Source organism: Phyllobates terribilis, unplaced genomic scaffold (genome assembly GCF_046119375.1).
Source record: "Phyllobates terribilis strain yellow unplaced genomic scaffold, ASM4611937v1 Scaffold_1__5_contigs__length_1240528914, whole genome shotgun sequence".
Classification (NCBI taxonomy): Eukaryota; Metazoa; Chordata; class Amphibia; order Anura; family Dendrobatidae; genus Phyllobates; species Phyllobates terribilis.
The window spans coordinates 73,936,008-73,960,947 of record NW_027362761.1 but is presented as its reverse complement, the minus strand read 5'-3'; the positions used below and the strand labels follow the sequence as shown (position 1 = coordinate 73,960,947).

The 24,940-nt window shown below is 47.3% G+C and overlaps 1 protein-coding gene across 2 annotated transcripts in view; it reads left to right on the top strand.

Annotated features, from left to right (window-relative positions):
• The first annotated feature begins 4,822 nt into the window (after window positions 1-4,822).
• The window catches only part of LOC141208644 (stimulated by retinoic acid gene 6 protein-like), a 198,403-nt gene continuing 178,285 nt past the window's right edge, over window positions 4,823-24,940 (top strand). For both annotated transcript variants that reach the window (XM_073664586.1, XM_073664577.1), the window contains exon 1: window positions 4,823-5,092. Coding sequence is in view for 1 of the 2 variants with exons in the window: in XM_073664577.1 (XP_073520678.1) it covers window positions 5,082-5,092 (11 nt within the window). In the remaining variant the exon portion in view is untranslated. The remainder of the gene's footprint in view (window positions 5,093-24,940) is intronic.

Below are 24,940 nucleotides of genomic sequence, written 5' to 3'. Positions count from 1 at the left end.
GACCATGCTCTCCTCCTCCTCCTCCCCCCTGTCCTCAGGCCACCCACGCTGAACCGACGGTATGACAGTTGTACAGGTACTACCGTCTAAAGAGCATGATACCAGCTCCTGTTATTCCTCCTCCTCCTCCTCCTCTCCCTCATTGTCCCCCAATGCACATTGGGATGAGATGAGGCTGGGTTGTGTGTAATCGCCCGCTACGGCTTCTTGATCCATCTCATCATACTCTGGCTGCAATGCCTTCTCTTTAATTCTCTGCAGAGAGCGTTGCAAAAGACAGACAAGTGGGATGCTGACGCTAAAGATGGCGTCATCGCCACTCACCATCTTGGTGGACTCCTCAAAGTTTGTCAGGATGGTACATATGTCAGACATCCAGGTCCACTCCTGAGGTCTTATATGTGGAGTCTGACCTGAATATCGACGGCCTTGTTGCAGCTGGTACTCTACAACTGCTCTTTTCTGCTCACAAATCCTTTGCAACATGTGTGGGGACATCACACATCAGTCGGTGTGCCGGAAGCTGCAAACGCTGCTGAAACACAGCAAGGGTGGCGGAAGCTGTAGCCGACTTCCGAAAATGAGCTGACAGGCGGCGTACTTTGATGAGCAGATCTGGCAACTCGGGGTACGATTTAAGAAACCGCTGAACCACGAGGTTAAGCACATGAGCCAGGCATGGTACGTGTGTGATCTCGCCTCGCCTCAGAGCCGCCACCAGGTTACGGCCATTGTCACACACGACCATGGATGTAGGTTCAGCGGTCTCAGCCACAGATCTGCCTGCTCTTTCACAGCTGTCCACAACTCACAAGCAGTGTGAGGTTTATCACCTAAGCTTATGAGTTTCAGCACAGCCTGTTGCCGCTTGGCTGAGGCAGTACTGCAGTGCTTCCAGCTTGTAACTGATGTGGTGATATCTGAGATGGAGGCTGAACATGAGGAGGAGGAGGAGGATGATGCGCTGGAGCTGTACACTGTGGGGGCAACTCTGACTGACATAGGGCCTGCAATCCTCGATGTGGGGAGGATGTGTTCTATCCCAAGGTCCGACTGGGTCCCGGCTTCCACTATGTTTACCCAGTGTGCCGTCAGGGAGATGTACCGTCCCTGGCCACAAGCACTTGTCCACATGTCCATTGTCAGGTGGACTCTCCCAGTAACTGCGTTGTTGAGGGCTCCGCAGATGTTTGGGACACGTGCTTGTGTAGTGTGGGGATGGCACACCGGGCAAAATAGTGTCGGCTGGGGACCAAGTACCGAGGGACGGCCACCGCCATACGGTTGCGGAAGGATTCCATCTCCACCAGCCTAAAAGGCAGCATTTCCAACACAAGCAGTCGTGAAATGTGCGAATTTAGGACTGTGGCCTGTGGGGCGTTGGCTGCGAATTTCTGCTTTCGTTCAAAGGTCTGGGATATGGACAATTGAACGCTGCGGTGGGACGTGGACGTGGACGTTGATGCTGTTTCTTGAGAAACTGCCATAACAAGTGAAGACTGAGAGGAGGGGGCATCTTTGTATGCAGTATGGACAGGGGATTGCCTTGCACGCACAACAGGGGTTTCTCTTACACGCACAACAGCAGAAGAAGCAGTGGTGACACCCACTGACACTGCTCGTGGACCCTGGGGTACGCCCCACAAAGTCGGGTGCTTTGCTGCCATGTGCCTGATCATGCTGGTGGTGGTCAGGCTGGTAGTTTTGTCACCCCTGCTGATGCTGACATGGCAGGTGGTACAAATGGCCTTTTTGGGGTTATCAGCAGAGTCTTTAAAAAAATTCCAGACTCTGGAAGACCTACCGGTTGTACTGGCAACGTCCCTCGTGTTGGTGTTACGGGGCACGGTTGCCCGCCTTCTGTCTGCGGCCACCACACTGCTTATTCCTGCCTGTTGGGGTACTCTGCCTCCCTCCCCCTGTGTGCTGCTGGCCTCGCTCTGCGTGTCCTCCTGCCACATTGGGTCAGTTACTAGATCATCCACCACCTCCTCCTCTTCCACTTCTGCACCATGGTCCTCCTCCTCACTTCGTGGCAATTGTGTCTCGTCATCGTCCACCTCTTGTGACAAATTGCCAGTGTCGCCTTCCTGTGGCCGTGGCTGTTCAAATTTTGGCCATCGCTACATGGGATCTCCTCTTCCACCACTTCAAGCGGAGCAGGCGAGCGGCCCAAATATGGAAATGGACCAGTGAACAAGCTCTTCAGAGTGTCCAACTGTGGGATCAGTTGCTGTCTGACGACACTCGGCATGTTGGGAGGAAGGAGCATCAGGGTGAGGAGGAGTATGCAGTCGAGACTCACAGCTACTAACACTTGACCATGTGGAAGACAGACCGGAGGTGGTGGTGCCCAGGTGACTGGAAGTATTATCTGCTATCCAATTAATAACCTGTTCACAATGATCAGTTCGCAATAGTGGTGTTGTTGTGTGCTTCCCTAGTAATTCGGTCAAGAACTGGAAGCGAGAAGATGTGGCTGTTGGTTGTGGCACATTTTCACCTTGGCCACGGCCCCATCCTCTGCACGCACCATCACCAGAACGTCCAGTTCCACGTCCCTTGCCACACGCCTTGCCCATTGTAAATGAAGTAAAATAGCTTACACTCGCACTATCAATGGCAAAAGGGTATCAAAAAGGAGATTAGAACCATGGAAGAGGAAAACCACAGTTCTATTTGTGTCTGAACAGTCAGCGAGACACTCAAACGGGTTTTTTTATGTAAAAAAGGCAAAAAGGTGGATTACACCCAGATTTGAACCGTGGAAGAGGAAAACCACAGTTCTATTTCTCTGGCCTACACCAGAATCTTTTAAACAGATATATTTGTGTCTGAACAGTCAGCGAGACACTCAAACTGTTTTTTTGTTATGTAAAAAAGGCAAAAAGGTGGATTACACCCAGATTTGAACCGTGGAAAAGAAAAACAACAGTTATATTTCTCTTGCCTTCACCAGAATCTTTTAAACAGATATATTTGTGTCTGAACAGTCAGCGAGACACTCAAACTGTTTTTTTTATGTAAAAAAGGCAAAAAGGTGGATTACACCCAGATTTGAACCGTGGAAGAGGAAAACCACAGTTCTATTTCTCTGGCCTACACCAGAATCTTTTAAACAGATATATTTGTGTCTGAACAGTCAGGGAGACACTATTACTGTTTTTTTTACGGAAAAAAGGCCAAAAGCTGGATAATACTGAGATTTGAACCGTGGAACTGCAAAACCACAGTTCTAGTTCTCTGGCTTACACCAGAATCTTTTAAACAGATATATTTGTGTCTGAACAGTCAGCGAGACACTATTACTGTTTTTTTTTTACAGAAAAAAGGTCAAAAGCTGGATAATACTGAGATTTGAACCGTGGAACTGCAAAACCAAAGTTCTAGTTAACTGGCCTACGCCAGAATCTTTTAAACAGATATATTGGCGTCTGAACAGTCACAGACACACTCATTTTTTTTTTTGAGGGGGGGGGGAATACCAAAAGGTAAATAAGATGTGTATTTGTACAGTCTGACTGAGGAAAAAAAATATATTTTTCCTGGCCCCTGAGACCGGGGGATAAGTCTAGCAATTTGACCAGCAGGAGCACATAGGACTGTAATGCACTGTTTGTTGGTATAACCACTGCGTCTCCTATACAGCCTGCCTGATATCTGGGATGGATATTAGTCCTGAGAAGGACTGTTTGTTTGATTTGGCAGTCTTTAGAGACCCTACACTACCTATTTCGCACTATATATCTCTCCCTAACTCAGTAGACCCTACACTGTCTGATCCCGGGCGACTGTGTCCAAGATGGCGGCGCCCGGTTTTAAATACTCGAGGTGGCGCTGTGCGGCCAGTCAATCACTGTAATGCCCACAAACAACATGGCTGCGGCATTACAGTGACTGGCTGTCAATCCCTGCTTGTTCATTGGCTCTGTAAAGAGCGCCAAACATGCAGGGCGGAGACCCGAGCTCCCGCCCGAGTAACCCGGAAATGCTCGGTGCTCGCCGAACATCCTGAGTAGCGAGATGCTCGGGCGAGTACCGAGCAATGTCGAGCATGCACGCTCAACACTAGTAATGAACCATTTTAAATTTACAATACTGTATAGAATTGTGTAAGGAGTCTGTCTTTACCACTTAGGTACAGGAATTACAATTACACACAGTAACGGGGTCCCCACAGCACCCCACATGTACTGACATTAAAGAAAAATAAAACTACTCACCTAGCCTTGTTCCCCCCTATGTGTGTATCACTTAATCTTGTTCCCTCATTGGAGCAGTGTGCGTACTGAGGCTCTACTGCACTGAGACTCAGATGCTCAGTCTGAATGGTGCAGCAGGGAGCCGATGGCTCCTTGTTACATCTATTCAAATTGAAATTATAATGATGGGTGACAATGGGGGCATTGCCACTTGACACCGCCCCCCCTCCTCCCAACTAATGAACCCCACAGTGGCCATATGATCACCCACTGTGGGCGGTATGCCCATGGTATTCCCAACATGAACATTTATGGAATACCTACTGGAGGTAGTCGGAATTCTTATTCCAATGAATATGTATAAGAACTGAACTGTTCTCAAGAAAGATGCAGCTCCCATTAGTGGGATTCACATATGCTATACATTTATGGCATATATTGTGCAATAAATGTACAAGATGGGAATACCCATTTAACTTTCTAATCTAATTATTGGGAAATATGTGCTATTGAGAAGAAAGAGTCATACAGTGACTAAAGAATTACACAGACACATAGTATGCGGAAGAGACTCTGCTGATAAGGCTAGTAAATATTTGACAGTATGTTTACTTAATTATTACGATGTCACCAAGAGAAGCAAAGAAAAAGGCCGACCTCGGTGTTATTAACTTTTAGAGACACAGATACCTTGCTCCATTGTGTCACTGGACTTTAAAAAGACAGTTACCTCAGCCAGCATGCGCAATTAGGGTAATTTTTTGGAATGAAGATCACTTTGTACAAGATCTATAGGTACTTTGTACAAGATCTATAGGTAAAAACATCTGCCTGTGGCCTTCTTACTGCTACCAACTTTTGCTTTGGTATATCATCATCATGAACAGCAGGTAAGTCGTTTTTATATATTATAATTTTTAACTTTTTTTTATAGCTGGTATAGAAAGTACCTAACCTATCTGGTAATCTTTGACCAGCATTAGCTGGACTAACAGTCAAATGTAGTGGGCAAATGATTTGTAACCAAGGATCAGTAGACACCAGCCAATATGACAACATTGGACTGAAAATGTGCAGAAAAGAGGGTGACTTGTGGCTGCTTAGCCCCAAGGCAAAATTTGGGATAACTATGATGCATCGTGTACACTATTTGCCTCCTCGTATATGACAGAAAGCTTTTTTTCTTGCTGTGTTTTTTTCTGCAACTAAAATCTCTTGGCAGTAAAAAAAGGTGCAGCCAAAATGAGGGTTTTTCTGCTTTTCTGGCTGCTTTTTTGTTACGTTTTTTGCTACAGTTTTTTCAGGATTCCAAAGTTCAGCTTTACTTCCACCTTTAAAGCATAGAAAACATAAAACATTTTGGCAAAAAAGGGCAATTTGATGAAATTATTTAGAGGAAAAGGGTTTTTTATGCTTATTAGATGGGGCATTGTTTACTTTCAAGACATATCATTAATTTGATTATCACTAATTCATTTAAATTATGTTTGGAGTGTGGAGAAAGAAAGGGTTTGCCTTAGAAATGTTTTTTTATGTCTGAAAAAATAGAGACTATTCTGGATTAATGTATGAAGCGCAGCCGTGAACTAACATTATATGAGCGATGCATGAAAAAATACTGTACATAATTGTTACACTACAATAAAAAAAAATACTAACATCCATGCTCATAGGACGATACCAAGATATTATGGTTAATACTTGGGAAAATCACAAAAGTAAATGGGTTTCACATCCTCTTATACCTGCATTTTTTCACCAAAAATGCTGCAAAAACTGATAGCCGCGGTTTTCCTGCATTTTGGCACTTACTCGTTACTTTCTTTGGGTGAAAAAACTCAGCAAAAATGCTACAAAAACGCTGAAAGAGTTGACATGCTGCAAAAGCAGCAGTTTTCCAATTCAGTCAGAAAAAAAAAACGTATGTATGAGATGTCTGGTACTGTAAAAAGCAGCTTTTAATTTGCTTAAAAAAGTAGCAAAAGAATGCTGCAAAAAGGCAATGTGTGAACATAGCCTAAGGGTTAGCTGTGTATTACAGTAGCGATCAAAAGTTTTGCTTTTTTTTTTTAAAGTGTGATTCCTTCTGTCTGGTTGTCGTGATGCCATTTTCCTGGTGATGAATTGAAAGTGCATGAAGTTGTCATCATGCAAGACCTTAATTTTAACCAAAATGCTTTTGAATATAGGTATGGTCATTTAATTAAAGAAAACTGACTGCCAAAAGTTTTGCATATGCTATTTATTGATCACAACATAGAGAGTAATTCATTGTTTACAATGCCATAACGTAGTATTTTGTAGCATAACCTCTTGCTTTAATTATTGCACCACACCGATGGGGCATTGAAGCCACTAGGGTATTCAAGACATCTTGAGGGATCTTGCTCCATTCCATTTGCAAATCTGCAAACAATTCATCTTTATCTCTATGGGTACGGGCCCCAAATCGTCACCCTACCTCATCCCAAAGGTGCTCTATAGGGTTTAAATCAGGTGATTGGCTTGGCCATTGCAACAGGCGAACATTTTTCTTTGTTAACCAATTTTTGATTAAATTGGATGTGTGCTTAGGATCATTGTCTTGCTGGAATTTCCATCCCCTGCCTACTTTGGTTTTACCTTGTGGCAGCATTACATTCTCCAGTATGTCCATGTACATGGTGCCATTCATATTTCCATCAATTCTATGCAGAGGGCCAATGACGGATGCAGAAAAGCAGCCCCAAGCCATGACATTGCCACCACCATGTTTCACCATAGGTGTTTGGTACTTTACATCATTACGTTTTCTAATTGGGTGATATATATAGTGCTTGCTATCACTACCAAACAGATTGAACTTGGATTCATCCGACCACAACACCTTAGACCAATCTGTCTCTTTCCATTGGCTGTGTTGTTTGGCAAATTCAAGTCGAACCTTGTGGTTCTTTGCAGAGCTGAAATGCTTCTTTTCTTAGCCGTCACACCACAGTTTGACGACTTACTTTGACCCCATATTCTTCGTTCATTTTGTGTGAAATCTGTACAGCACTTTTATGGACATCAGATACTGACATTTTCTTAATAATGTGATCAACTCTGGAGGAAGTTTTCCGTGGTCGTCCAGTTCTAGGTTTGTCTGCTGTTCCATAACCTTCTTTTTCTTTCTTTAATATACGTGACACTGGACTCTGAGAACAGTTGAATTCCACAGCTACATCTTTTTGGCTTTTGCCTGACTTCACTCTCAGAATAATAAGCTTCCTGACATCTGGTGAGAAATTTGTCTATTTGTCTTGGTCTTTGTCATGTTTTAACCTAAAAACACACATAAAAAAATGTAGGCAAAATTCCACTACCCATGACAAAATATGCAAAACATTTGTCCCAGCAAATGATGAAAACTAACACATATAAGGATAAAACAATGTCAAACACAATTTTCGTCTTTATAGCTGACAACCATTTGCTTCCGTTTTGCTAACAACAACCAGAGAGAAGTAATCACACTTTAAAAAAATAATGCAAAACTTTTGGTCGCCACTGTATGTAATTTGTCAACTGACCAAACTTTATGGCCTTGATTCATCATTTGCATTTTTTAAGTCACTTTGCTTTTTTTGTCCTGTGGTATCAGTTGCCATTTTTGCCTCCAAATTTATCAAAATGGCACACATGATTCATGAATTTGACGCAAAGTAAAAATGGGCTTTCTTAATCCCCCGTCTTACATAGCGAGATCGCTAGTGAGATCGCTGCTGAGTCACGGTTTTGGTGACGCAACAGTGACCTCACCAGCTATGTGTGACACTTTGCAGCGATCAGGCCCCTGCTGTGAGGTCGCTGATCGCTGCAAAATGTCCTGGACCATTTTTTGGTCTTTGCCCTCCCGCTGGTCAGCACTCATCGCTGTGTGTGACCAGCGGGACCAGCGATCAGGCTGGTAACCATGATAAACAGCGGGTTACTAGGGGCACACGTGCACTTAGTAACCCGCTGTTTATCATGGTTACCACTCTGCTACGGTGAGCAGTAACCTCCCGCCTTTTCATTCATTTGGAATATTTCTCTCCAGAAATCCCCTCCAGATCCTGGAAAATTCTTTAGTGAAAGAATCGGCTGCAGGAACGCCAGAAGCGATCGACACCGGAAGGGGAACACCAAGCTGGTGACCATAAACGATGAAGAATGGTGAATTCACGGAGGACTTTCTGACATGATAATTAGATGAAAACTCCGCCCAACTTAACAGCCTGACCCAGTCGTCGAGATGCACATTCGTGAAATTCTGCAGGAAGTTAGACAGGATCTGGCTGACTCGCTCCACCTGACGGATGGATTAAGGATGGTATGCAGAAGAAAAGTGCAAGACCACATTCAAGAGTTTACAGATTGCTCTCCAGAACTTGTATGTAAATTGGGCACCCCTGTCGGACACAATGTGGTGCGGAAACCCATGAAGACGGAAGATGTTCTATATAAATCTCTCGGCAAACTCGACAGCAGGTGGAAGACTAGGCAAAACAGATTGAAATGAGCCATTTTTGAGCAACTGTCTACCAAGACCCAGATGACAGAGCAACCGGAGGACACAGGGAGGTCCATAATAAAGTCCATTGCAATGTGCTGCCAGGGAGCTGAGGGAAAAGGAAGCAGTAGCAGCTACCCGGATGCAGATGTTTAGGTGTCTTGTTTCGAGCACAGGAGGGACAGTCAGGGCATACTTCAGAATATCCTTTCTCATCGTAAGCCGCCAATAATGTAGAGAAATTAGTTGCATAGTCTTCTTCTGCCCCGCATGACCTGCCAACTTAGAGCAGTGCCCCACTGCAGAACTCGCTTCTTATCAGATTCAGAGACTAAAGTCTTTCCTTGAGGAGTCTGAAACAAGTTGACAGGAGCCACTGTGACAATCTTGGAAGACTCGATGAAAAGCTGGGGTTCCTCTTCTTGGTCGGTGGGCACGAAGGACCTAGAAAGTGCAACCGCCTTAATGTTTTTGTCACCCGTCTGGAAATGCAAGATAAAGTCAAAGCAAGCAAAGAACAGCAACCACCTAGCTTGACGCGGATTCAACCTTTGTGCGGATTGCAGGTAAGCCAAGTTCTTATGGTCGGTTTATATAATAATTGGATAAACTGCCCCAATCGAATAGTTGCGTTCAACAGCAGAGAAGGCCTTGGAGAAGAAACAGCAGGTGACCGTTTGCCCAGTGGAAGATGTCGCCGTGAGAACTGCTCCTGCCCCAGAGGTTGAAGCATCCACTTCTAGGAAAAACTATTTATTGATTTTGGGCCTATGAAGTACAGGAGCAACAGCGAAGGCCTGCTTAAAGATCATTAAAGCATTCTCAGCCTTCGGAATCCATACCTTTAGATTGAGACCCTTACAGATCAGCGCCAAAATGGAGGAAGTTAGAGAGGAGAAATGAGGAATAAACTGGCTGCAGTAGTTGGCAAATCCCAGGAAGTGCTGAATTGACTTAACACCATCTAGACGCGGCCACTTGAGAATGGAAGACACCTTCTCCAGATCCATCTTGAGACCCATATCCTAGAGGATATACCTTAGGGAGGGCAGGGAGGTCTGCTCAAAAACACATTTCTCATACTTGCATACAGACAATTTTCTTGAAGTCTTTGCAAGACTAGATGGACATTTCTCCTGTGTGACGGCATGTCAGGAATGAAAACCAGGATATTGTCCAGGTACACCAACACAAGAGTAAAGGAGATATCTGAAGAAATTGTTCACAAACTCTTGGAAGACTGCTGGGGCGTTACTGAGCCCTAATGGCATGACACAGTATTCATAGTGACAGTCTCAAGTGTTGAAAGCGGTCTTCCACTCATCTCCTTGGCGTATGCGGATCAGATTATAGGCTCCTCTCAGATAAAACTTGGAGACGATCCGGGCACCTCTTAAATGATCAAAAAATTCCAGAATCAGAGGAAGTGGATATTTGTTTTTGATCGTGATCTAGTTGAGACCTCTATAATCGATACACGGTTGAAGAGTAGAATCTTTCTTTTTGACGAGAAAGCAGCCAGCTCCAGCCGGAGAAGCAGATTTCTGGATGAATCCCAGATTCTCCTTTACATATTCAGATATGGGTAGGGTCTCCGCTTGCGACAACAGATAGATACGACCTCGAGGGGGTGAGAATCCCAGGAGGAAATCAATAGGACAATCGTACAGTCAATGTGGGAGTAACGTCTCCGCTTCTATTTTGTAGAAGACATTCGCGTATAACCAGGAGGCTGCCGGAAAACCTGGCAGGTTGGATGGCGTCACCAGCGGCCAGACTGGACACACAGGAATCAAACATTTCTCATGACAAGATTGTCCCCATCGGAGCACTTCTCCGGATCTACAGTGTAGGATAGGTTCATGAACATGTAGCCACGAAAGGTCTAGAAGAAGTGGATGTAATATCCCAGGAAGTACATGGAAGACAATCTTCTCCGTTTGTAGCATTGCTATATGGAGCTCTATCTCCTTGGTGACCATATGGACAGCTTCGAACAGGACCTTCTTTTCAACTGATGACATAAACAAAGAATTCTTGAGGCGTCGGATGGAAGATTTGTACCGCTCTACCACTTCTTACTGCATGAAATTTCCAGCCTCACTGGAATGTAGGGAAGCTGTTTTAATGAAGCATGAACTTCCATGAGATATACAGTAGATATTGTCAGAACCAATGGAGGGGAGGAATCACTTTTGCCCAGGGAAGCCTCTCCAACAGACCCTAAGCTTTGGGGTTTCCCGCCTTCTTGGGACACGAATCAGATGTTCCGTGGTACCACATTAGTAGCACAGTCCCTTGGCACAACAGTGATCCTGCCGTTGTTCAGCCAACTGAAAGCGGTCGAGCTCCATGGATTCAGAGATTGTAGCCGACGTAGATGACTGAGTATTAGGCGGCCTTTGAAAAGACAAAGCCAGACGAAGCGGTTTCTTTTCACGCTCCTACTCTCCGGAACGTTCCTGTACCCTGAGGTTAATAGGGATGGACAGGGAAATCAGGTCGTCCAAACTGGCAGGAATGTCTCGACCAGCCAGTTCCTCTTTAATTTCTCCGGACAATCCCTCCCAGAATGCTTCTACCAGCTACTTGTTATTCCAGCCAAGTTCAAAGGACAGTGTGCGGAACTGGACTGCACATTGGCTTATGGTCAGACTTTCCTAACGTAATCTGAGGAGGGAAGATGCTGCAGATGTGACACAGCACAGCTCATCGAAGACCTTGCGGGATGCCTCCAGGAAGGCTTACAGATCCGAAGTCACGGGATTTCTTCTCTCCCATAGAAGATTGAGCCAAGCCAGGGCCTCTCCTCCCAGATGAGACATAAGGAACGCAATTTTTGCCCTATCTGAGGGGAACTGGTGGGCCAACAGTTCATAGTGCAGGGTACACTGATTAATAAACACATTGCACTGCTTGGGATCCCCGTCAAAACGTGACGGAGCAGACAGACGGGGGGCATGTCCTGATGCACAAGCTGCAGAAAAGGTGTTTACTGTAACAGCTGCAGCAATTTGGACGGAAGAAGCAGACAATAACAAGGCGTCCAGACGAGTGTTCACTGTCTGCAGATAGGACAGGCTTTTGTCCTGCTGATCACGTTGTCGAGACATCTCTTGGAATAACTCAGTGAGTGGAGAAGTCTTGGGGTCTGCGAGTTCCATGGCCTGAGCAAATTCTAACACAGATGGTTTGTGGAACCACTGCGTCACGGACCGGGAAGTGCCTGGAGGGCCATAACTAGGTAAACAACTGGGTTTTTACTAGAGCCCCTGATGGTGTGGTTAGACTTGTGCCACAGGTGGACATCAGCTGAAACTCCAGGATAAACTCAGATACTGCAGCAGCTGACCCCAAGGGTCAGGACAGCAAACAGGATCTTGGAGACCAAGGTCGGACCGGATACTAGTGGTAAGCGCAGGTACTGGTTAATGTACTGCCAGAGCGGTTTCGGGTTCAGGTACCGCAGAAGCAGTTTCGGGTTCAGGTACTGCAGCAGCGGTTTCGGGTTCACGTACTGCTGGAGCAGTTTCAGGTTCAGGTACCACTTGAGCGGTTTCGGGTTCACATACTGCCGAAGCGGTTTCAGATTCAGGTACTCTCGGAGCAGTTTCCGGATTGTCTCAGACAAGACGGATTCCGGAAAACTGAACTGGTACTTGTTTTACTGGACTGGTACAGGGACCTGATAGCAAGCTAGCGGCTTGCAGGCAGACTAACTACAATTGTTTCTCAGGCACCTCTCAACAGCTGGAGGTGTCTTAAGTACTAAGTGCCTCCCAGCGATAGGCTGGGGGGCACAATAGGAGTGCGCGCACTGTCTCTTTAAAATACAGGAAGTGTATGCACGCGCGTCCTAAGTGTGCTGCCAGAGAACCTGTGAGGCGCACCAACCCTGATGCACAGGAGCCGCGGCTTAAGCAGGAAAAACCGGGCTTTGAGTGTCTTGGTGTCTCTGCAGACACACCAACACAGGTGTTACAGAATAATTACCTACCAATTGTTTGTCATGTGAGCACTGAAGCTTATCAGCAGCGGTGGTGTTCATAGGAATCACAGGGCCCCATAGCAGGGTCATGTCTCCCAACTTTTATAAAACCGGAAGAAGGACATGTATTGTGGCCCGGACACAGTAATTATGTCCCCATTTAAACCCCTTGTGTTCTCACCAGCGATACCCTTTTTATGGCCATTAGGACGTTGCTCCCAAAACACACACTGAGTATAGTGTCCCCACAGTGTATCACTCCCCACAATTTCACCCCACACATATGTAGCGCCCCGAGGGTTCGGCCGCTACAGGGGTATTGCACCTCTGCCAGAGGTGTGATATTCCACTCCCGGGTAAGGATGGAGTATGGATCAAGACTCAGTTAGCTGCATACAGCACACACACCCCATTTTCGAGGGACAGCTCAACGGTGCTCCCACTAGACTGAAGTGCAGGCACGACCGACTATGTCCCTGTCTGGAGTGGGGAGGGGGGGTGGAGCACCCAGTGCTGTAGGGGCAGATAGGGGTTGGTTCCTGAGCGTAGGTAGGAGCCCATTGGTTGCTGGTCACCTGGGCTCATGGTCAGAGGGAGGTATAAAAGGTGGGCACCATCTTAGCTCTGGGAGAAGTTCTGTCCAGAGAGGAGAAGACAGGGAGTAGAGGCTCTGTAGGAGCTCTACTCCAGGAGGGCCTAGTGAGAGGCCGAGGAGGAGGTGAAGGGGAGCTGTGGTGTCACCTCAGCCCAGCTCCACGAGAAGGGAGGAGAAGAAGGAACAGGAAAGAAGGAGGAGAGACAGAGAAAAAGAAGGGCTCAGGAACAAGAAGGCAGAAGGGACCCTAAGAACCCACGAGAATACAGGGTGAAGGGTCAGGCAGATTAAGGGTGCCGGATCCCAAGTTGGTGGAGGAGAAACTACCCTAAGCCAAAGACCGGACGTCGTGATCATTTATTGGTGCGACACCTCATCAAACCTGCTAGGAAGGCACCTTATAGGGCAGCGGAGGACGGGGCCCACGTTTAACCGCACAAGTCCGCGGTAGCTGGACAAAAGTGGGTCACTGGTGAGACAGGCCAGAGGAAGGATTGAAGGGGGTCCTGAGCCATGCTCCTGAGTTGCCTGGGAGTTGACCGAGCCCCTCACCTGGTGGACGCAGCACGGCTCGGGCAGTCATTGCCAGCTGAAGTGACTAGGATATTAACCGTGAGTAAAGACCCTGGACTGCAATACGTTGTCTGTGTGCTTTTTCGCTCCTCCGGCACTACCGGTACTGGGACTCTCACCACCATCACTCCCACCATCCACTACACTGGCCTGGGGCCGCACTCTTCCCGTGGAGAGTCACATCATCCCAGCTGCATACATCATCGGCCCCAGCGGTCTGCCCTGCAGCAGCGGTTCCTAATAACCGCAATCCACGGGTGGTGTAGTCGGACATCTCTTAAAACATCTAAAAGACTGCCACCGGTCTGACCACCCTGAGCCACGGGACCGGGTCGCCACTACTACCCCCATCGTCTCCCTATTGCCCGGTTCCGAGTGCCCCACCGCTCAGGGGACGAGTCAGCTTTGGCGTAGTCGGCTGGATTTCGTGCCCGCTAACAACGGGTACTGCGCGCCTGAAAAGAGACTGTTTCATTGTACTAAAGATGGCGCCCGCCCCAGAAGAACGAGCGCCATAATGTGCGCGCCAAAAGACCACAGGAGGCCACCTCCCATCGTGGGCCGGGTCCCAGAATGGCGCCAAAGAGGAAGCCCGCCCCCAACAACCATGAGCACGGCTGTAGAAATGTCCGTCAATGTGGGGGGGCTGCCCCTGAGAGTGATTGTCAGCAGAATGCCCCAGGACCACCCCCCATGGGGGCGGAAAGAGAAGAAAACTGCGGGGCAGGGGGTGGTCTGGATCAGTCTGGCCAGGCCGCACCCGGAGATGGAGAAAGAAACCGGCTCCAACACCTTGGCAAGGGGCCTGCTGCAGGCCGCACCACCATGCAGCTTCACAGAGCTGCTAGCCCACCTCCCCAAGGGAGACCCCGAATATGCGCGGACGGCGCTGGAGGAGCTGGACCGGAGTATGGTCCGGGCGCAGCAGGACGTGAATGCCGGGTGGAAAGAAGAAATGGCCCGGCGGGCTGTGACCCTGCAGCAGGAGGCGCCGTCGACATCCAGCAGCACACCAGCCACCGAGGGCAGTGAAGACAGAGCGGAGGCTGAAGACGACGCCGCGGAGGAGGCCGCGACAGCAAAGGCAGGTAACGGAGACGCCCCTACCCCGAACCCTGGGGCCGCCGACCTGCCCCTGCACCCTGTTGCGGAGCCCAACGTACCTGGACCCGCCGTCGACACCGTGCCTCCACCGCCACCAACCGGCCCTCAGGTCGTCGGCACTGCCAGCGAGCCCCGCCCCACGCCGTGCCCTCTCATCCCGGGCGTGCTTAGCAGACCACCATCGCAGGCCCGGCCGCAAGTCCTAGCGCCCCCATGCACCGCTGCCCTATCGGAACCCCCTGCTCCTGCTGTATCACCCCTGGGAGCAACTAGGAAACGACCAGCGCGGGCCTGGTCGCAAGGTCGCGTACCCCCCGGGCGCCGCCAACCCGCTCGCGCCCCCTGCCACTGCAGTACCACCACTGGGCGCAGATCTTTTCGCCCAACATACCAGTCCGGATGGGCTTCCTTTCATCTGGCCCCCCGAGTATGTTAACCCCCGCCTTCGGAGGAGCCCGCCCGCGGAGGTTGGAGTATCATCTGAGCCCCTCATACCTGCTCCGGCGCCTCAGGAAACCTCCCAGCTGCCGTTGGAAGACGCCCAGTTTGAATGGGACCCCACTGGGGAGGACCTGATGGGGTTCTCACAGGAAACACGGGCGGACGCAGCCGAACGGCGGGAGGCCTGCCGCCAACAGCTGGAAATGTTTGAGAGGGAGCAGCGAGAGCGACGCGTGAAACATGAGAAGCAGCAGGTCCAGAGCGCGGAGCAGAAAATGAAGGCCCGGCGACATCCCCGAACTGCCCGCGGTCCCCGAGTCACCGGGACTGTTGTGAAGTTCCAGATGGAGCGCGGCTGGGGTTTCATCCGAGACCCTGAGACCATCAGCGACGTGTTCGTGACGAGGAGGGATGTAGAGAGCCACCTGCCAGAAGGTCATCGAGGGCGGGATCTCTATCCAGGGGATGTGGTGTCTTACACCCGGCACCAAGGCGTGAAGGGGTGGTACGCCCTCCACGTCCACAGAGTAGTAGAGGAGGAGGAACAGCACTACTCGGACTCTGAGTACCAAGAGGGCCCGGACGGGCCTGAAGATTATGAGGAGCAAGGAGCAGCTGGAGGGTATCGCTACCAGTAAACAGTAGCATACCAGTGTAAATAGTTACCCATCGGGGTACAAAGGAACTGTTTGGGACTGTTTCCAGGATAAAGTGTGGTCCCCATTGGGACTGATATAGGACTGTTTGACTGTTGCCCTATTCCCTAGGTAACCTGGCTGAGGACTGAGAGCAGCCATCCCTCTTCCCTTTACCAGGCTGAGGACTGTGAGCAGCCATTCTCCTCCCCAAAACCGACCGAGGACTGGGAACGGCCAATCCCTTGAATATAGTTGCGCTTCCTAAAGCGCCCCCTACTGGTTTTATACAAAAACCGCAACGTCTACCTCAAGATTAACTGGACTGTTGCACCTTTACCTGGTCGCAAGTTGCACCGCGGCCATGATCCAAGAATACAAGAATGTGTTTTGCCTAAATATGTTTTATATGAAAAGTTTAATATGCTGCTAGAAAATGTTTTACATAATCTTGAAACCGTTTTATAAGACAAGTGACAAAAGAGTTCCGGAAGTATTGAAAGTGTTTTCATAATGTCTAGTGAAAAGAAAAGTGTGTCCCATAAAGGGAATTGAACTGTGCCGTCCGTTTCTAAATGTGAAAAGTTTTGAAAAAGTTTGCATGTCCTGTAATTAATTGTTTTTGCTCTTTTCCAGTCCGAGGACGTGCTGTGCTTTACCAGGGGGGAATGTAGCGCCCCGAGGGTTCGGCCGCTACAGGGGTATTGCACCTCTGCCAGAGGTGTGATATTCCACTCCCGGGTAAGGATGGAGTATGGATCAAGACTTAGTTAGCTGCGTACAGCACACACACCCCATTTCCGAGGGACAGCTCAACGGTGCTCCCACTAGACAGAAGTGCAGGCACGACCGACTATGTCCCTGTCTGGAGTGGGGAGGGGGGGTGGAGCACCCAGTGCTGTAGGGGCAGATAGGGGTTGGTTCCTGAGCGTAGGTAGGAGCCCATTGGTTGCTGGTCACCTGGGCTCATGGTCAGAGGGAGGTATAAAAGGTGGGCACCATCTTAGCTCTGGGAGAAGTTCTGTCCAGAGAGGAGAAGACAGGGAGTAGAGGCTCTGTAGGAGCTCTACTCCAGGAGGGCCTAGTGAAAGGCCGAGGAGGAGGTGAAGGGGAGCTGTGGTGTCACCTCAGCCCAGCTCCACGAGAAGGGAGGAGAAGAAGGAACAAGAAAGAAGGAGGAAAGACAGAGAAACAGAAGGCAGAAGGGACCCTGAGAACCCACGGGAATACAGGGTGAAGGGTCAGGCAGATTAAGGGTGCCGGATCCCAAGTTGGTGGAGGAGAAACTACACTCAGCCAAAGACCGGACGTCGTGATCATTTATTGGTGCGACACCTCATCAAACCTGCTAGGAAGGCACCATATAGGACAGCGGAGGACGGGGCCCACGTTTAACCGCACAAGTCCGCGGTAGCTGGACAAAAGTGGGTCACTGGTGAGACAGGCCAGAGGAAGGATTGAAGGGGGTCCTGAGCCATGCTCCTGAGTTGCCTGGGAGTTGACCGAGCCCCTCACCTGGTGGACGCAGCACGGCTCGGGCAGTCATTGCCAGCTGAAGTGACTAGGATATTAACTGTGAGTAAAGACCCTGGACTGCAGTACGTTGTCTGTGTGCTTTTTCGCTCCTCCGGCACTACCGGTACTGGGACTCTCACCACCATCACTCCCACCATCCACTACACTGCCCTGGGGCCGCACTCTTCCCGTGGGGAGTCACATCATCCCAGCTGCATACATCATCGGCCCCAGCGGTCTGCCCTGCAGCGGCGGTTCCTAATAACCGCAATCCACGGGTGGCGTAGTCGGACATCTCTTAAAACATCTAAAAGACTGCCACCGGTCTGACCACCCTGAGCCACGGGACCGGGTCGCCACTACTACCCCCATCGTCTCCCTATTGCCCGGTTCCGAGTGCCCCATGGCTCAGGGGGCGAGTCACATACAGTATAGAATGTGATGTTTCCACATTGCCTCTATACAATATAATACCCCCATAGCATGATGCACCTAAAGTGCCCCCCTATAGCATGATATTCCCATAGTCCCCCCAATACAAACACAATATCATGGCCCCCTACACAGTACGATGGCCTGTCAGTATGACCCCCCACAACCCCCTATTCAGTATTAGGGCCCCCACAGTCCCCTACTCAGTATGAGGGCCCCCACAATCCCCAACTCAATATGGGGGTTCTCACAGTACCCAACTCAAAAAGGGGGCTCTCACAGTCCCATATAGCCCCTCACACAATATTATGGCCCCACCAGCTCCCCACTCAGTATTATGGTCCGCACCAGCAACCCATTCAATATAATGCCCCCCACTTGCTCCCCACTCACTATTATTGCCTCCACTCATTATGGCACCTACCAGCCTCCCACTCAGTATTATGCCCCCACTAGCCCCCCATTCAATATAATTGACCCCTCTAGTTCCCTATTCAGTATGATTGGTGCCCAAAAGCCCCCTATTTATTATGACTGGCCTCCACCAGCCCTCATTCAGTGTGATTGGCCTCCACAAGCCCCCCATTTAGTATGGTGGCCTCCACAATTATTGACATAAAAAAAATTACTCACTTTGCCCCATTCCCCCAGCACGCTGCTCCAGTCTGTGCAGTGTAAGTACTGAGGCTTTAGCACAGCAAGTTCAGTGTAGTGATGTCATCATGTCTGCAGTGCATGGAGTCTCAGGCTCACCGTTGCAGGCTGAGCCTTCTGCTCCCTAATCCACCATTCTATTCAACGTTATCACCAGCCTTCACAGTTCCATTAGAACAATTTTAGAAAAAAAAACAACTGAACTTTTGGGTGTCAGAAACCAAAATTATTGAGCTTACATGCTACTAACAATTATAGTTCTAAAGGAGTTATCTGATAAGTATAATGCCCTTAATAAGTTTTTAACCCCTAAACACTTTTGTAATTTGCTTTATTTTAAAATTCCCTCATAGAAAGCAAGATGAGTGACAGCAACGTTGAACCACATCTTCTGTCACCATCCTGAAATTAAGCATTTTTTATAGAAGCAGGGTGAGTGGCAGCAGTGCCACCCCTTGATGACTATTCGTTTCAGGGTGGTGATAGTTTTGGAGTGGCCCTGAGGTCAGTCGCCTGTGCTTGGTTTGAACAGTCATTTTGTGCTGACAGACTCCCTTTAAAGGAAGTACCTTTTTGGAGTGTGAAAGAAAAATAGAAAACCTAGAGGATACCCATATTCAGATGTTGTCCTTGGTAATATTGATATGCAGAATTAGTTTCAAAACAATAATGCCCTTCCACCATTCAACACACAGTGACAAGTGATCCTGACAAGTGACTTTGATAAGTGACTTTTACAACTGTAATAATAATAAAAAAAAGTCACTGTTCGCTGATGGGACTTGAACCCAAAATTCTGTGTCTAGAAGCCAGTACACTAACACTTGTACAGTACAGTACAGAATCACTCGTCAGAATCACTTGTCAGAATCACTTGTCAGACAGGGTATTTAGCCTCAAACTGACATCATTCTGATGTTTGATTTTGATATCTGATCATGTCCTAAAATGGACACTGTACTGGGGCCAGAAATTAAACAGGTCTTATAAGAGATTTAACATTTCAATATTTAAAGGTTTAATGTTAAAATACAATATAGTACTATAATAGTACTTGTAAATGTGATCGCTATGAAACGTTTCAGTTCTTTTTAACACAAAAAGGTTCAAGCTTGGCAGTTAACACTATTTTCTCCAAGTAGAAATATCTGGTTTCTGGGCAGAAAATTCAAAGCATAGGAGATACACATGTGGTATCATGTGGTTGGAAACCTAGTTGTGGTTTTAGGGTGAGTGAGTTTGTTATTGTGGAGATTTGAGCCATTTTGTTGGCACAGGCATATTTGTTTAGGTATGACCAATATACGTAAATTACACACGTGGTCAAAATTGTTGGTACCCCTCGATTAATGAAAGAAAAACCCACAATGGTCACAGAAATAACTTGAATCTGACAAAAGTAATACTAAATTAAAAATCGGTGAAAATGAACAAGTGAAAGTCAGACATTGCTTTTCACCCCTGCTTCCACAGAATTTAAAAAAAAATTTAACTCCTGAAATAGGCCTGTACAGAAGTGTTGGCACATAATGTGACAAAAGGGACATGTTAAATCAAGTTGTGTCCACTAATTAGCATCACAGGTGTCTACAATCTTGTAATCAGTCAGTGGGCCTGTATATAGGGCTGCAGATACTCACTGTGCTGTTTGGTGACATGGTGTGTACCAGAGAAAGCATGGACCAGAGGAAGCAAAGGAAAGAGTTGTCTCAGGAGATTAGAAAGAAAATTATAGACAAGCATGTTAAAGGTAAAGGTTATAAGACCGGCTCCAAGTAGCTTGATGTTCCTGTGACTACAGTTGCACATATTATTTAAAGACATTTACAGAAATTTAAGATCCATGGGACTGTAGCCAAACTCCCTTGATGTGGCCGCAGGAGGAAAATTGATGACAAATCAAAGAGACGGATAATACGAATGGTAACAAAAGAGCCCAGGATAACTTCTAAAGAGATTAAAGGTGAACTTCAAGCTGAAGGAACATCAGTGTCAGATTGCACCATCCGTCGTTGTTTGATCCAAAGTGGACTTCATGGGAGATGACCAAGGAGAACACCATTATTGAAAAAAAAATAAAAAAAAGCCAGACTGGAATTTGCCAAACTACATGTTGACAAGCCACAAAGCTTCTGGGAGAATGTCCTATGGACAGATGAGACAAAAATGGAAGTTTTTGGCAAGGCACGTCAGCTCTATGTTCACAGATGGAAAACTGAAACATATCAAGAAAGAACACTGTCCCTACTGTGAAAGATGGAGGAGGCTCTCTTATGTTCTGGCGCTGTTTTGCTGCACCTGGCACAGGGTGTCTTGAATCTCTGCAGGGTACAATGAAATCTCAAGACTATCAAGGGATTCTAGAGAGAAATGTGCTGCCCAGTGTCAGAAAGCTTGGTCTCAGTCGCAGGTCATGAGTCTTGCAACAGGATAATGACCAAAAACACACAGATAAAAACACCAAAGAATGGCTAAGAGGAAAACATTGGACTATTCTGAAGTGGCCTTCTATGAGCCCTGACCTAAATCCTATTGAGCATCTTTGGAAAGAGCTGAAACATGCCGTCTGGAAAAGGCAAGCTTCAAACACGAAACAACTGGAGCAGCTTGCTCATGAGGAGTGGGCCAAAATACCTGTCGAGAGGTGCAGAAGTCTCATTGACAGTTACAGGAATTGTTTGATTGCAGTGATTGCCTCAAAAAGTTGTTCAACAAAATATTAAGTTAAGAGTACCATCATTTCTGTCCAGGCCTATGTGGAAGCAGGGTTGAAAAGCAATGTCTGACTTTCATTTGTTAATTTTCACCGATTTTCAATTTATTATTACTTTTTGTCAGATTCAAGTTATTTCTGTGACCATTGTGGGTTTTTCTTTCATTAAACGAGGTGTACCAACAATTTTGACCACGTGTGTACTTTACGTATATTGGTCATACCTAAACAAACAAATGTGCCTGTGCCAACAAAATTGCTCAAATCTCCACAATAACAAACTCACTCACCCTAAAACCACAACTAGGTTTCCAACCACATGATACATGCTATTAAGCCATGTTTTAGGAAGTACTATTATTAGCCTTATCAATGTTATGTTTTTAAAATGTGCAGTACAGTTCATGATCACAGCATTGTAGGTTCCTTGATGAAGTTTATTTCTGAAGGGTTTACACCTTTAAGCGCTATTCCACTTTGAGGAAAGTGGCCGTTAAAGACTCTAAAATACATTACAGAGCAGGTACGCACTCTACCGCGGGCTCTCCGCTGCTGGCGCTCGGGTCTAGGTGTTTTGGCTACAGAGGTAACGTCTCGTTGACAAAGCACATCACTGCAGTAGCCAATCACTTAACTAAAACACCAAGACCCAAACAGCAACAGCAGGGAGCCAGCGCTGGGCCTGGAGAGGGTGAGCACTTGCTTTTTTTGATTTGTTATGTTAGGTGCTGTTTTAAAGCCTTTGGGGTTCACTTGGCTAAAATTTTGCACACATGGTGGTTTACTAGCTCAGCTTTTACTACAAATATATAAAAAGTAACATGTACACAAATATATATATACTAGCTATTGAACCCGTTCTATGCCCGGGTGGCGAGCATTTTCATTGGTATATGCTCCCCCATCCTGTTACATGCCGCCCCCATCCTGTTGCGTGCCGCCCCCATCCTGTTACGTGCAGCCCCCATCCTGTTACGAGCAGCCTCCATCCTGTTGCGTGCAGCCCTCATCCTGCTATGTGTGCCCCCATCCTGTTATGTGCAGCCCCCATCCGGTTATGTGCAGCCTCCATCCTGTTATGTGCAGCCTCCATCCTGATATGTGCAGCCCCCATCCTGCACCCCCATTCTGTTATGTGCTGCCCCCATCCTGTTATGTACTGCCCCCATCCGGAGGCGGGGGGAGGAGTGTGGCGCCAGAGTACGCATGTGCCCATACCATGCTGTCCGGCGTCAATGTGTCTTTACTAAAATGGCGCCAGATAGCGTGCTATGCGCATGCGCCGATTCTGACACCGCACTCCTGCCCCGGACTCTGGCCAAAACAGAGGTGCCGTAGCAACATTCCTTGGGGTCAGGTATGTACGGAGCTCGCAGTATGCATTCAGTGTCTACGCATACCATTTCCGGCGCCATATACTTCTCTTACGTGTAACGGCTGGATGCGTTCTTCTGTCTGGAGCCAGACTGCGCAGGCGCGTCGCGCATGTGCAGTCTATAGAGTCTTGCAGTTTGACAGATTGTCCCCCTTCAATTGATCTCTATTCTTCAGTTAAACTCTAATGACGGAGAAGTAACAGGAAGACTGAACATTGTGGCTACCCTCACACAGCAGTAAAATTTAATAAACAAGCTAGCTTATTTACATATTCAAGGACTTGATAGGTCAATTTTAACACCAATCCGGTGTTTTTTGGACTTATATAGCCAAAGATATTCACACTAAACCCTGGCAGAGTAGGGGACCGTAGCGCGAGCAAACGGCGTCGCTGAATAGCTTTTGACTGGTAGCGTATGGTCCCAGATACACGATCTCTCTTGGCGAACTAGAAGTGTCAGAAGGCACCGGAGGATACCTGTCATGGAGAGCACAGTGATAACCGGGTAGATACTCGCTCTGATCATAGCTGCTTCACTCTGCTGTCTCCGACACCGGCAGCCATAACTTCGGCTCTCCTGTGCTTCTGCCGGTCTGTTGCTAGGCGACCGGACGCTCAGCTGGGTCTGCCATTTTAAGTCACTGCGCTCCTTCGCTATACACAGTCTTTAGATAAGAGAGCGGTGCGGTGCATCGCTGAACAGCTTGACTGGTAGCGTATGGTCCCAGATACGCGATCTCTTGGCGAACTACAAGTGTCAAAAGGCACCGGAGGATACCTGTCATGGAGAGGTCAGTGATAACCGGGTAGATACTCGCTCTGATCGGAGCTGCTTCACTCTGCTGTCTCCAACACCAGCGGCCATAGCTTCGGCTCTCCTGTACTTCTCCCGGTCTGTTGCTGGACGACCGGGATGCTTCGCTGGGACCGCAATTTTTAGTCGCTGCGCTCTTTCGCTATACACAGCCTTTAGATAAGAGCGTGGTGTAGTTGAGTCTGATCAGCTGTTTTTTTAATCCTGGAAAAGACGACACTGTCTGGTAACGAACAGCTCTGTTCATACAGAGAGGACACTCAGTGACAGTTGTTTTGTTTTTTTGCCGTGGAAACTCTACAGGAACATGTCTTTCAGAAAATATTTGCTGCAGATAGATCCAAAGATCATCGCAACTACTATTTGTCTCCAGAAAGACCGGCTTATCGCAGACACTCCGCATTGAAAAGAAGACAACAGTTCATCTGAAGACTGACTTATCGCTGACACACCTTGTTGATAAGAAGTCATTGAAACATCTGAAGTCTGATTTACCACTGACACATCTTGTTGAAAAGAAATCATTGAAACATCTGGGGTTTCAATACTTTTCACAGCATCAACGGCCACAAACTTCACTATAGCATTAACCAACATCTCTGTTATAAAACCAGTAAAAATGAGTAAGAGTGGTGCTAAACCCAAATCCACCTTCTCTTCCTTAAGCAACCTACTCAAAAGTCATAAAGGAAAATACTCCCATCATCACTCTCTATGTAACCCATCAGATGATACCACTAATACCATTAGCCCACTCAAATCCAGATCCCCCATTAAAAGAGATGACAAAATTTAATTGATCCCAATTCTGTCAAAAAAGGTAGTTTGACAAAATCCCTTTCAACCAACTCTTCTTCTTTAAACAAGGAGAAAACAGACATAGTTTCTAACTCAGACCCACAATTAAAACTATCTTATAACGAAACCTTAACAGAAGTCATGGACTCTTCTGTATCTTCTAAATGAAAAGAACCAGGTAATTGGGGGCAAAAATATTTTTGATCACAAGATATCTCTGAGGATGAAAATAGCACCTCATCTCCAATTTTAAGTCCAGTTAAAAACCACAAAAAAAAAGACTCTGACAACTCCTCCCCTACTGGTATCACTAACCACATCTCACTTAGTCTGTTAGACCTCCCCAGTCCAGGTCCAAGCAATGCAGAGAATTATTTGATGGACCTAGCTAACAAAATAAATGAAAACATGAAAGTAGGTTTGGAGAGACAGGATGATCTTTTTCATTCAACATTCAACATCTTTAATAAAAAACTAGAAGGCCACGATAAGAGACTAACTTCAATTGAAACTAACACCGACAAACTTATGAAAACCAACCTAGACACAAATATAGAGATCCAAAGATTAAAAAACAAATTGGCA